Raw genomic sequence first — 13,797 nt, 5'->3', positions numbered from 1 at the left:
ACATCGTTTTCTGCACTATTCTGTATCCCAGAGTTGCGAGTACATGTACTTGTACTTGCAGTTGTACTGTTATTAGCTCATTTCAATATACCATCCCAAATTAGCTTGTACAAGTACACTTGTATGTTCCCTGACAAACATGAACTGTACAATACTTGCACAAGAAGCGTGAAATTCAGAACGGACATGATCGGGATAAAAACAAAACCACCACCTATAAAACCCACACCACCAAGTAAAATCCCATCCCGCATTTCTCCCGAATTTCGGCTCATCTGCAGACTGTTGTTAATGAGACAACTTAATTTACGCGCCATACTGGCAGTCTCTCCCACACACAATGGCGTTCGTCTCCCCACCTAAACTCACACCTTAATGAAAAATATCCATGTCAAATTTCAGATCTTTTCAGCTAAGAGATTTTTGAGAAGTTCCGAAAGGTACGGTGATTGAACTCCAACTACTCCTGAAACCGAAGAAATCACTAAACAATACCAATGAGTTTCTTCATGTCTCAGCAAACCCCAAGATTTGTCTTCTTATCTTGCATCACGTGCTGAAAGAGTCATAGTAAAGTTATGTCACAGTAGAGTTTAGGAGTCAGCAATGGGTTCTTTTCCATTGGGCGATCTGATCTCTCTTGACAATTTGTGAAAGACCAGTTCCACAAACACAGCTCACCAAAAATGTTTGCATTCAGAAATCGAGCAGTCACACAAACACTCCTGGTGCGACGATACTCCACAAAGCGCATCCCCCAGAACCTGACCGAGAAGATCGTCCAGCGATATGCCGTCGGCCTTCCTGAAGGCAAGCAGGTCCAGAGTGGAGATTATGTTTCCATTCGACCCAGCCACTGCATGACACACGACAACTCATGGCCCGTTGCCACCAAGTTCAAGGGCCTTGGAGCCAAGGCTGTCAAGGACAACCGGCAAGTGGTCATGACTCTTGATCACGATGTCCAGAACAAGTCTGAGAAGAACCTAGAGAAGTATGCCAACATCGAGAACTTTGCCGGAGAGCAGGGCATCGATTTCTACCCCGCCGGCCGAGGTATTGGCCACCAGGTTATGGTCGAGGAGGGCTACGCTTTCCCTTACAACCTCACTGTCGCTTCTGACTCACACTCGAACATGTATGGAGGTATCGGTTGCCTGGGTACACCCATTGTCCGAACCGACGCTGCATCCGTGTGGGCTACTGGACAGACTTGGTGGCAGATTCCCCCTGTTGCTCGTGTCGAGCTTAAGGGCCAGCTTCCTGCCGGCGTGTTTGGTAAGGACGTGATTATCGCTCTCTGTGGTATCTTCAACAACGACGAGGTTCTCAACCACGCCATTGAGTTTGTTGGAGACGGTGTTGAGCACCTGTCTGTCGACGAGCGACTCACTATTGCTAACATGACCACCGAGTGGGGTGCCCTTACTGGTCTTTTCCCTGTTGATGAGACTCTCCGACAGTGGTACGAGTACCGTCTGACTCGACTTCCTCAGCCTCATGCTCGAGTGAATGACGGCACTGTCGCTGCTCTCAAGGACGCTGTTCAGGCCGATACCGACGCCAAGTATGCCAAGAACCTGACCATTGATCTGTCTACTCTCTCTCCATTCCTGTCTGGACCCAACTCCGTCAAGGTGTACAACTCCCTGGCTGATCTGTCTGCCCAGGACATCAAGATCAACAAGGCCTACCTTGTGTCCTGCACCAACTCTCGACTGTCCGATATCGAGGCTGCTGCCAACGTGATCAAGAACAACAAGGTCGCTGAAGGCGTCGAGTTCTATGTCGCCGCTGCTTCTTCCTTTGTCCAGAAGGACGCCGAGGCCTCTGGAGCCTGGCAGACTCTCATCAATGCCGGAGCCAAGCCTCTCCCTGCCGGCTGTGGCCCCTGCATCGGTCTCGGAACTGGTCTTCTCGAAGACGGCGAGGTCGGTATCTCTGCTACCAACCGAAACTTCAAGGGCCGAATGGGCTCCAAGGATGCCTTGGCCTACCTGGCCTCTCCCGAGGTTGTCGCTGCTTCTGCTGTTCTCGGTAAGATTGGTTTCCCCGAGGAAGTCTACGGCTCTCCCGTTCCCGGAGCTAAGGGTGTGTCTTCCTCCATCTCAGTTACTGAGGCAGTTGAGGCAGAGGCTGATGCCGAAGCTGCCGAGTCTGACCCTGCTCCTAGTGGAGGGGTCCTGGATGGATTCCCCGCACAGATCACTGGAGAACTCGTCCTTTGTGACGCCGACAACATCAATACCGACGGTATCTACCCCGGAAAGTACACCTACCAGGACGACGTGCCCCGAGAGAAGATGGCCGAGGTGTGCATGGAGAACTACGATCCTGACTTTGGCTCTAAGACCGGCGCTGGAGACATTATTGTCTCTGGTTTCAACTTTGGTACCGGTTCTTCCCGAGAGCAGGCCGCCACCTGTATTCTGGCCCGAGACATGCAATTGGTCATTGCCGGCTCTTTTGGAAACATCTTCTCCCGAAACTCCATCAACAACGCCTTGCTGACTCTTGAGATTCCTGCTCTCATCAACAAACTGAGAAAGCGATATGAGGGACAGCCCGCTGAGCTGACCCGACGAACCGGCTGGTTCGCCACCTGGGATGTGCCTGCCGCTACTGTCACCGTCACCGACGGCAAGAACGGACCCGTTATTCTCAAGCAGAAGGTCGGAGAGCTCGGACAGAACCTCCAGGAGATCATCGTCAAGGGCGGCCTTGAGGGATGGGTCAAGGCTCAGCTTTAAAATCAAAATATATATAGACTAATGGCATAACGTATTGTTTAACTGGGTGGAATAGTAACAGCGTGAACGAACCTGTACCTAGTATTTCTGTATCTAGCCTGTAAGTATTGTATAAGTACAATCTGTGGCGAATGTTTTATATTTTATGTGTACAGCAGCCACAGTACAAGTACAAGTACCGGTTCATACCTTCCAATACCTTCATCGCATGCATATTGTTAATCAACTTATGTTACATTTATTATTATCTATACATATTAAATTCGCAGTCGTCTTCGCAGACCTGCAACGTCTCCTTGGCTCGTGTACTGCTCCAGAGTGTCGAGCATATCGGCACTAACTACATTCTGGATCTGCGCGATGCCCCGGCTCTCAGCCAACCACTTTTCCAAAAGATAAATAACATCCAGAGCCAGCAATCGCATGGCATGCTCCTCGGAGAAGGGGTACTCCCGTCGCTCAATCATGTCCGACAGACAGGTGTAGACAGTCTCGTAGCCAAGAGATGCACCAAGGAATGTGTCGACAACCCATCCAACCGGAGAGTCTGGCTGGTGCTGGACTCTATAGAGCTCCAGAATAGGGATAAGCTGGTCATAAGGGAAGACAAACTCAGACACCATGAACTGCTTACCGAGACGCTGCACCATGTTGGCAACGTACTCGTAAGACTGAGCGCGGTCACCGTCGTGGTCCTCCTCTCCCTTCTGGTCGGTCTGCACAATGAGCTTGTTCCAGCAGTTGAGAATCTCATCGTTCTGTCGGTAGTCAGACACCTGGAATAAAGCCAAACAAGACTCAAGGTATTGCAGGGGGTCGGCATACAGGTTAAAAAGCTCAGAAACACCCATGATAGGGCCATCAAGTTTGGCCATGGTCTCCTGACGTCGAGCATCATGGAACCGGGGGTCTTTTTTGACGTTTGTGAGAATGTCATCCTGGATAGAAGAAACCTCAAGGAGCTCCTGGATTCGGGTGGTCAGCTGAGCAAGCTGCTGCCGAGAAGTGATGGGGGCAGGGCAGTTGACGTAGCCTCGGGCTCGGGACAGACACTCAATTCGCTGAGCCAGAGGAAGCACAAACTTGGTCGAGGTGGCAATGTCGAACAGAACCTCGGCAGCAGAAATGACGCTGCCTCGCATCTGATAATAACACCACAGCAGGTCGGCCATGTTCACGCTCTTCTTCGCATTGTTAACAAGGTAAGGCAGAATGTAAGGGGTGTCGAGGTCCAGCAAACGAGCCGAGTTTCCAGTCTCGATGAACCAGTCGTAGAAACAGTACTGGAAGACCTCATCGGTGGAAGCCAGGGCAATGTCATAAGCCTCGTTGGGGACAGGGGAGTTGACGGGAGAATCCTCAACCACTCGCTCAAGCACTCCAAAAACCATCGAGTAGACCTTAACTCGCTTCTCGTAAGTCTCTTGACGAACATCACCTTCAGGCATGTCATCAAGGATGTATGCTGCAGCAACATTGGCTCTGTCCATCTCCTGAGCAACAGAAAGAGCAACCTGAATGGCCCCAGTGTAGTATCCCTGTTCGCAGTAGAGATCGATGGACTCGGAAAGAGAGTCGATGCTGAGGCTTCCGGCAGTCTTCTCAAACAGTCTGACGGACTCAGCCAGCAGCTGTTGTCGAAGCTCAGGGTCTCGAACACCTACGTCCTTGGCTCGCTTAAGAGCTTCAATGGCCTTGTAAGTAAGAACATCCGATGCAGAACAGTACGAGTTGCATCGATCCTCAAGGATACTAGCCACAGACTCAACCGATCCTCCATCAGCAATGGCCTTGTTGACAAGACAGGTGACAAGCTCCTTGGCCAGATCAATGCCAGCCTTTCGAGTGACCAGCTCGAAGAACTTGAGCTTAGCCATCTGCTCTCGAGCAGCAGGAGTGAGGTACACCATGATACTCTCAATTCCGTTGGGGGCAGATGCAGTTTCGTCTTGGAGCAGCTGCAGAAGAGCTGTGGCCTCCTTCATGTTGTTTACCAACTTGACAAGAGCATTGAGAGCGGTATGTTCAGCAAGAAGAGCGGTCTCTTCGGCTCGGTTTCCGCCCAGAACCACTCGGTCGGCTCCAGCAAGACCCTCGATGAAGGTCTTGTTCTTAGTCAGGAACTCGCTGATCTCAATGAGACGTACTTGGGCATCCTCAATGTGTTCTCGCGATAGCTTGAGCACAAACTGTTCCTTGGCCTCGCCGTTGACGACTCGGGGCACCAGGGCAAAGACGTTTTGCTGCCAAAGGGGCCGGATGGCTCGAGAAAGGTAGGTGGCCAGGCCTTCAAATCTGCCCGACAGCTTGACAACCTGTGGGGGAGAAGAGGTGGTACCGGTAGGGGTCACACTGGCAGCAGTAATACCATAGTTAGTGTCATCGTCGACGAGGTGGGCTCGTCCACCGACCTCAATGTAGACCTTTCGGGCCAGCTCTCGCTCCTCAGGGGACGAAATATTCATGGAAGCCAGAGACAGGGCAGTAGCACAAGTCTCGGTTCGGCCGTAGAGGTCAAAGAAAGTCTTGACATCGCCTCCAAGACGCTGGAAGGTCTCATAGGGAAGAGTTCGTTCATAAATATGGAGACCAGTCTGGGTGAGAACGGCAACCTTCTGATGGGCAGACTTTTCGTATTGACAGGCAGACTCATTTCCGAAGCCCTCGGGATGGTTTGTGGCTCGGAATGGAGGAGTAAGAAGCTGGATAGATTGCACGAAACCATCCACCTCAAGGAAGGAGGCGTTCTCAATGTAAACAGGGTTAGCAGCTGCAGCCAGAGATGACTGCTGGTACAGGATTCGTCCGGTGTCGGGAGCAGCCACAAAAACTCGGTCTGACGTGGGCATGGCCTTATCACCCTCCTCCTCAGTCTCGGCAGGGACCACAGCAAAGAAGTGGCCAGGCTCAAAGAGACGAGAGGTGCCCAGGGTGCCGCTCAGAACCTTGGACTGCATGGGAGGCACGGCCTCGGGGCTGGAGGAAGGAGGGAACCGAACCTGGATCACCTGCATGAATGTGGGGGGGTTGGATGCAGAAGGTGCCGTTCCTCCAGCACCAAAGGTGTAAGATCGCGCAGCCCGAATGTACAATCTCCAGCCGGAAGAGGTCACAGCCACGAGATGGATTTGAGAAGACTCAGTAGCCATGACGGGCTTGATGGAAACAATCTTGGTTTGCTTGGAGATGAGGGGAGTAGCCGGCTTGGTACGGCTGTTGGTTCCGGTATGAGAAGCAGTACCGTGGCCATGCGCGTGACCATGGGCGCCGTGATTGGGCGCATGCGAGGTAGGGGTGCTGGCGGTGATCATCTGCAGATGAGACAGCACTTGGGGGAAGGTGTAAGTGAAGGTGAGTTTCAGATCATCGGTGGCCATGTGGTACACTCTCATAGTAGAGGTGGATGACAGAGTGTATAACAGCTTTCTGGAGTCGTCAATGACCATCTGAACAATCACCTCTCGCTCATGAGATGGGAGGAAGGAACTCACCAGTTTACCCAGAATGCCAGTACCTTCACCAGCAACCTCACCGATAGCAATGGGTTGCAAAGAAGCGACAATGCTGTTCTTGGTTCGGCAGACCTTGGAACACTTGTCTCGGAACCATCTGTCCTGATTATTGTAGATAAGCTCGTAGACGTTGGTGCCGTCGCCAGGACCTGTGAAGAAAACTCTTCCAGTGTCCTTGGAAGCAATAACCTGGTCCACATCCAGACCCTTGATAGAGGTGTGCATGCCCGTATCGAAAAGCTCAAACTCATCTGTGGTCTTGTTGTATCCCACGGCAACGAGGTAGACCTCTAGTGGGGTGGTGAGGACCAAAACATGCGAAATAAGGTCGATGAAGGTGTTGGCCTTGGGTTTTACCAGACTCACCGACGTGATTGTGTGCTCCAGTCCCTCGAAGGCATGGTAGGCTTGATCGATGTAGGACCAGAAGTAGATTCGGTTGTCCACAGTCATCCAGATTCGGTCAATCTCTGAGAACATGCCCATCTTGGTGCTTGTCTCCGTGTGGTTGTATTGCTCATAGAGCTCGTCAGGCATATTGATAACCTCCGTTCGTGTGAATGGCGTCAGTGCTCCCAAGTCACCAGACTGAGCAAAAATGTATTCGGACAATTGTCCCTCTGTGGTTAGTATGTCGTCCAAAGCAGGAGATTCCTCCTCTCATACTCACGCATCACAAGTCTATCCAACTCAGGATACTTGTCGTCTCTGTTGAGGTAGGCTTCCACGAACTCGGAGCCAAGCTCGAGGGGCTGCTTGGCCGACATCTCGTTGACAGACACTGTACCTAACTCCTTGGGCTTCTTGGTCTGGAGCCAGCTTGACGATGATGACGAGATGGGGACTGCTCCAAGAACGTGATTGACCACACCATTCCCAAGTCCAGGGACAGAGGAAGAGGCGAGGCCATTGTGTCCGTTGTGGAGGCCGGCTGAGGGTCTCAATGCATTTCCAAAGCTCGAGTTGCTAACCTTGCCGGTCGAATGGTTGCCCATCGAGGATCGGCTCCTGTTGGGCGGGGTTGTTCCTGGGGTCGATGACCCAGCAGCATTGTTTGCAAATCCACCAAAGGACCCACTGGACCTCTTGTTGGGTACCATTATGTTGATTTGGGATCAGGTGCTAGATGAAAGTGCTTCTGGTGAACACAGCTGACTTCGATGTTTGGATTTTTTAAAAATACAGTTCGGCCTCACAGAAGGCGTGTGTAGCGTGTGTTCGATTCGTGTTTGTGTGCTAAGCTTCATATTTTCGAGCTTCAAAAATCCATCAACGAACCTCCCAACTGTAGGGTAACCCCCCTCGAAGGAGGCCTCGACATTTAAGCCCTAACCCACCAACATGCACGCCTTCCAACAGCCACGAAACGTTACAAGGGGTTACCCGGCTATCGGATCAATTTCCTCCACCATGCAGATTCCAAATTTGTCCGCAGTAGGTTACAAGACCGTTGCTGTGAAAGTGTTTGACAGCCAGAGTAGCGGAAAAAATACGTCCTGCGAGCCGATTGAGGTCACATGAGTGTGGGCTCACATGAACCAACTAACCCGGGCTATTGATCCATGCATGATGAGTTTTTCAGTGCTCTCGGATGGATGGAGACTACGCACAAGGTTATACCAAGACTCCAGACTTCAGAGGGAGAAAGACCTTGTGCATATGAACGTTTGCATGTTCGACTCGGAAAACCCGAGGGGTGTTTTTTGTTCCAGGAGATCCACAAGGCCCTACAAGTGCAGCCCCTTTCCTATATTGATCCGTCAGCATCACTGAACACGCCTTCCGAATGACGAGAACTGAGAGAGACATGCATGCGAAAATTGCATTTTTTTTATCTTCTTTTGCCAAATGAATAGTAGGTCTACGGAATGGAGGAAAATGCAGCAGAACACAGTGGCCCGGGAAGAGCGGGCAGCTGCTGGAATACATCTCGTAACATTGGATGGATCTAAACGCTAGTGAATGTCAGGTACATTTTTTGGCCTCGGACCTGCTCGGCAATACCCCATACTACTCTGAATTGAGTTTTCATTCACAAGCAGTGGCAAGGGTGACGTCAAAGGAGTTCCGGCTACATCCGAGGCTTATTCCCCAGAAAATGTGAAATTGAAAGCTGGGGTACGTACCGAGATGTGAAAATTTTCGTGCACTGGGCTACGCGACTGAAAACACCACCTGACTTGGACACAATTACATGGAGGTTGGCCCGGTGCAGTGGAGTGATAGCCGTGGCTAGCACGTACCGAATGAGCTATCAAATAGTATCGTTTGGCCTGGAAAATGGTGAGGGAATTTCATGGAACAAAGTTCGGAGTCAAGCAACGGAAGCTGGGAGGTAACGAGATGTAAACCGCTGTGCTACATGTGCCACATGCTCAATGGCTGCCGGAGTTTCGGGATTAGCCCCTGAGAGATGGATATTTAGTGACAAGAGGGAATCCCTCTGTTTGGCTGCCAGGTAGCACCACTTTAGGCGGTGGCATGAGGTTGTTATAGGGCCACGTAAACGCTCGGCTAAACCGGAGCTTTTTCATGTACCTTGGGTTGGGACAGTAGGGAGAAAGTCAATTGAATGTCAAAAAGTCTAACCTTAAAGTTAAGAAGCCTAATCAGCCTGTCAACGCTGCTTTTCATATATAAACTAGACCATCTTGCTCGGCGCCCGTTTCTCTTTTCTCTTTCTGTACGATTATTTCATTGCGTCAGTATTTGAACAAATCTGAAATATCAATCATGATTTCTGCTATTCGTCCCGCCGTTCGATCTTCCGTTCGTGTTGCCCCTATGGCCAACACCGCCTTCCGGGCCTACTCTACCCAGGATGTGAGTATTTCTTTTCTTTCATCAATTGGTTGCTGTGCGACGGATTTCGTTGCGTCAGCCTGATTGCAACAGCCTTAGGCCCCATTTTCGACCTGTTCTTGCCTCGGCAAAAGTTTTTCCGAATGCATGTGACACGTCGAATGTGGTGCTTTCAAGCAGCAGCAGCAGCATAAAATATGGAATGTGTTGTGTGCAGAAGTCGACATTACATAACCCCGCGGCAACCATACGAGATGGCAGTCATAACAATTGCAATTGAGCAATACAAACCACACTGCAACCCACTAAAAAGAAACACGACTAACAAATAGGGTCTTAAGGAGCGATTCGCCGAGCTCATCCCCGAGAACGTCGAGAAGATCAAGAAGCTCCGAAAGGAGAAGGGTAACACCGTCATCGGCGAGGTCATCCTCGACCAGGCTTACGGTGGTATGCGAGGTATTAAGGGTCTCGTCTGGGAGGGATCCGTCCTCGACCCCGAGGAGGGTATCCGATTCCGAGGTCTGACTATCCCCGACCTCCAGAAGCAGCTCCCCCACGCCCCTGGCGGAAAGGAGCCTCTCCCCGAGGGTCTTTTCTGGCTCCTGCTCACCGGCGAGATCCCCACTGATGCTCAGGTCAAGGGTCTGTCCGCTGACTGGGCCTCTCGAGCCGAGATCCCCAAGCATGTTGAGGAGCTCATCGACCGATGCCCCCCCACCCTCCACCCCATGGCTCAGCTCGGTATTGCCGTCAACGCTCTGGAGTCCGAGTCTCAGTTCACCAAGGCTTACGAGAAGGGTGTTAACAAGAAGGAGTACTGGCAGTACACCTACGAGGATTCCATGAACCTCATTGCCAAGCTCCCCGTCATTGCTTCTCGAATCTACCGAAACCTTTTCAAGGACGGAAAGATTGTTGGCTCCATTGACAACTCTCTTGACTACTCTGCTAACTTCGCCTCTCTGCTCGGCTTTGGCGACAACAAGGAGTTCATTGAGCTTCTGCGACTCTACCTCACCATCCACGCTGACCACGAGGGAGGTAACGTCTCTGCCCACACCACCAAGCTTGTTGGTTCTGCTCTCTCCTCTCCCTTCCTCTCTCTGTCCGCTGGTCTCAACGGTCTTGCCGGTCCTCTCCACGGCCGAGCTAACCAGGAGGTCCTTGAGTGGATTCTCGAGATGAAGTCCAAGATTGGCTCTGATGTCACCAAGGAGGACATTGAGAAGTACCTCTGGGATACCCTTAAGGCCGGTCGAGTCGTCCCCGGTTACGGACACGCCGTTCTCCGAAAGACCGATCCTCGATACACCGCCCAGCGAGAGTTCGCCCTCGAGCACATGCCCGACTACGACCTCTTCCACCTCGTTTCCACCATCTACGAGGTTGCCCCCAAGGTTCTCACCGAGCACGGCAAGACCAAGAACCCCTGGCCCAATGTGGACTCCCACTCCGGTGTCCTCCTCCAGTACTACGGTCTCACTGAGCAGTCTTACTACACTGTTCTCTTCGGTGTTTCCCGAGCTATCGGTGTCCTGCCCCAGCTCATCATGGACCGAGCTTACGGTGCTCCCATCGAGCGACCCAAGTCCTTCTCTACCGAGAAGTACGCTGAGCTCGTTGGCCTCAAGCTCTAAGCAAATAATGACTTACGAATGTATACATAAGAGATTGATGACTATTGAACGAAACGAAAGTGAATGACTTAAGGCTACGAGCGGACATCCTTGGAACTGTAGACCAACCATTGAATTGTATCCTAGATTCATTCACTCGTACTGTAGCTAATCGCACGATATTTATCTCGAACATGTACGAGTATACAAATACCGGTATTTGTACGAGGTACGAGGTACAGTATGTACATACATACAAGTACGTATACAAATTCAAAAATTGCCCCATATTTCTAATTATCATTCCCATCTTTGCTTTGTCTACAAACTGTGTTTCACACTAATTTGCTTGTGGGCGGAAAAGTCCTCATGGCGGCATTTCCATTTGTCCGGAATTGTGCAGCACACAGGCGGCTATCCTGTGCCGTGCCAAATACTATACCAGTAAGAGCAGCGCGTTGAATACATGTAACGTGTTCCCGGATGATTTTGCTGCAGCACTGAAAAATTTCCTTTCGCTCATTGTCTGGTGAGCTCCTTGTTTTTCCGGGAAGAGCTGAAATCGTGGAGAAATGCTAAACACAGGCATCATCAGACTACGTACAAGTATTGCAGCCATTGTCTTAGTCCACTGGATAGAAACATCATGGGAGCCATAGAAAAGGAGGCGAGTGGTATATATGCACTCCCAGTATTTGTAGTGATGCAACTGAGAGTGGAAATAGTTGGCCAACGCGGACAAGTGTTGGGCATACGTGTTGCTTCCTCCCAGGCGCTCAATTTACTGGTACTTCTTCCTGTGGCGTCTTTGGTACAAACATGTGGGTTACGCATGTTAAGGATGAGGTGGTTATTTGAGCACTCCACGCTCTGCAATCCTAACGTACAGTATGTACTTGAATAGTATGTACTTGTACTGTACTTTTACCGTCGCCCTTACAGAGGAAGCTAGAATAGCTACCGTATCGCACTTGTATCGGACTGGTATTCGTACGACTACAGTATGTACTTGCACTTGTACCCATTTGTACGCTGGAAGATACAAGTTTGGCTGCAACAGCACAGCGTACAAGTACATACAAGTACAAGTACCACCTTAATCTTTCAGCTATCTCATTGGATCTGTCTTAGCCACTAGCTGTTAGCTACAATTACTGTAATCTGCTGCACAGAAAATATTGTACGGATGCTACATGTACAGTAGCTACAGTAGTTATATATCAAATATGAGGTTCATTCAAAGCCCCCACTTGGCCTAGCTACAAATAGTAAGCATGTGTAAACGACCTCAACGTTCCTACAGTACGACTTGTATGTCCAAGCACACTGTTTACTGTAGTCTATGTACTGTCCCGTTATTATGAATCTGTATGACACGGTACGGACATACAGTAGCTACATACGTGAAGTAGGGTATACTCAACGCTCCAAGATCATCTGTCTACTGTAAATGAGTCACTTACAACACCAACAATATATGGATAATAGAGTCGGCCACATCTGATAGAAGCACTGATCAACTGTACACTATCATTGCTAGCCACAGCCACAGCCACCGCAACTACACACAAACTACGTGTACGTGTGTCACACTACGAACCACAGTCAATGCCACGAAGATGTTTAAATGTTGGAATAAATAAGAGCGTGAGAGCACTGCTCAGCCAATAGACACACTAAATTATTCCAACCTGTACTGCTCCAGGTCGCCGAAGGTGTTCTCTCCGGAGTAAGTCACGTAGAGGAACCCGTCCTCGTCCTTGTGTTCCTCGTAAATGGAGCTCATCAGGGCAGCAGTGGGAGGGAGCACGTCATCGACAAAGATGAAAATCGCCCGCTCTGAGCTCAGCTTGATTCGCTTTCGGATGACGTACACAAACTGGCCCACAGTGAGGTCGGCAGGAACAAGGTACTTCTTCTTGTCAATCACGGGGATGTCCGACTTCTCGACCTTCTCGCAGATGACAGGCACACGGTCATCGTACTTCTTTCTGATTCTCTCGGCCTCAGCCCGTCGTTTCTCAAAGGGGTGTTCATCCTTAAATTTGGAACGCACTGTGTTAGCTGGCTACTTGTAGTCTCGTTGTGGGGGAATTTGGGTGGCAAATGGGTTCATCTGGCCATCAGGCACAAGCGGAGGCAAGCCCAGACGGCCTCAACAATTGACAGGTTAGAGTAGCCGTCACCGTCGGACGCCACGGGCCATCATTCCATGTCCCTCGATACTCACTTGTCGTTGTTGTGGTGTGTTGTGTTAGTTGAGAGAGAAGGAGCACCAGCAATGCAGGTTAAAATCGTTATCAGTGGCTGCGACACCCCAAACGGGAATGTAACCCTAGAGATAATGCTCTATTGGGATAAGATTATCCCCCACATACCACGAGACCATTCTACAGAATGGAAGGTGGAGGGCCTCATGAGGTCTACAGCAGATCAACCGAGTGACATTTATATGCGAATTTTGGTATTTTTGCAAATTTTCTGGTCAAAAATAACGTCACTACCTGCCTCCACGGTCACGGTCGGCATTTAAAGACCTCCATCTTCCTTGGGTCCCTCCAGTCCTCATTAAACTCAACCAGGCGTGCGAGAGATGTAAATAACCGGGGACTATGACGCGTTTGCTCAGGTGGCTCCATGCTGGGCTCCGTGTCCGATTTACTGTCGTTAGGTGAGATTTTAACCTCTCTGATTGTCTTTCTATTGGAGGTTGCCAATGAACACAACTGTTAGCTGACGGGGGCTAATCAATAGACAGATCCTACCTGAGTTATTTGTCGTTGAGGGGAAGCTCCAGATAAACGCACTCTGATTGACGATAAAAAAAGAGACTTCCTCCTGCGATACCATGCCCGAAAAAAGAGAGATTACTGCAATAGAGAATAGGGTATAGAACGGACTAAGAAAATACCATACCGGCAAAAAGGCGTGTCCTCTTCGTAGGCTGCTGGTCGTTAAGAGGGTCAATGTTAGCCAGATGATCACTTTGGCACGACATGCCTCGTGATTTGGGATAATAAGCTCCACAGATAATGGCTATCTGAGACGTCATTGCTTGTAGTGCAGGTTATGAGCGCGCAGTGATGACGATTGCAGGCACGGGAAAAAGTGCAA

General features: G+C 50.3%; 3 protein-coding genes and 1 pseudogene across 3 annotated transcripts; 2 read left to right on the top strand and 2 right to left on the bottom strand.

The window, feature by feature from the left end:
* Window positions 1-686: 686 nt before the first annotated feature.
* Window positions 687-2,750, top strand: YALI1_E03387g (uncharacterized protein; the record flags this gene model as incomplete). The annotated part of the gene is made up of 1 exon (XM_503471.3): window positions 687-2,750. The coding sequence occupies one exon, from the start codon at window positions 687-689 to the stop codon at window positions 2,748-2,750; it is 2,064 nt and encodes a 687-aa protein (XP_503471.1).
* Window positions 2,751-3,007: 257 nt separating this feature from the next.
* YALI1_E03320g (uncharacterized protein) lies at window positions 3,008-7,362 on the bottom strand (the record flags this gene model as incomplete). The annotated part of the gene is made up of 2 exons (XM_503470.3): window positions 3,008-6,882; window positions 6,933-7,362. The coding sequence occupies 2 exons, from the start codon at window positions 7,360-7,362 to the stop codon at window positions 3,008-3,010; spliced, it is 4,305 nt and encodes a 1,434-aa protein (XP_503470.2).
* Window positions 7,363-8,995: 1,633 nt separating this feature from the next.
* On the top strand, window positions 8,996-10,704 carry YALI1_E03300g (uncharacterized protein; the record flags this gene model as incomplete). The annotated part of the gene is made up of 2 exons (XM_503469.3): window positions 8,996-9,085; window positions 9,397-10,704. 2 exons carry the CDS (start codon window positions 8,996-8,998, stop codon window positions 10,702-10,704), a joined length of 1,398 nt encoding a protein of 465 aa, XP_503469.1.
* Window positions 10,705-12,364: 1,660 nt separating this feature from the next.
* YALI1_E03267g (Compare to YALI0E02662g, Misc non-coding, similar to Saccharomyces cerevisiae ATG8 (YBL078C); ancestral locus Anc_7.400, highly similar to uniprot|Q8WZY7 Neurospora crassa Probable autophagy protein AUT7 and uniprot|P38182 Saccharomyces cerevisiae YBL078c AUT7 essential for autophagy) lies at window positions 12,365-12,738 on the bottom strand (annotated as a pseudogene).
* Between the last annotated feature and the right edge of the window lie 1,059 nt (window positions 12,739-13,797).

This window comes from Yarrowia lipolytica, chromosome 1E (genome assembly GCF_001761485.1).
Source record: "Yarrowia lipolytica chromosome 1E, complete sequence".
NCBI classification, from domain to species: Eukaryota; Fungi; Ascomycota; class Dipodascomycetes; order Dipodascales; genus Yarrowia; species Yarrowia lipolytica.
Note: the sequence above shows the minus strand (reverse complement) of the source record. Positions and strands in the feature narration are given on the sequence as shown.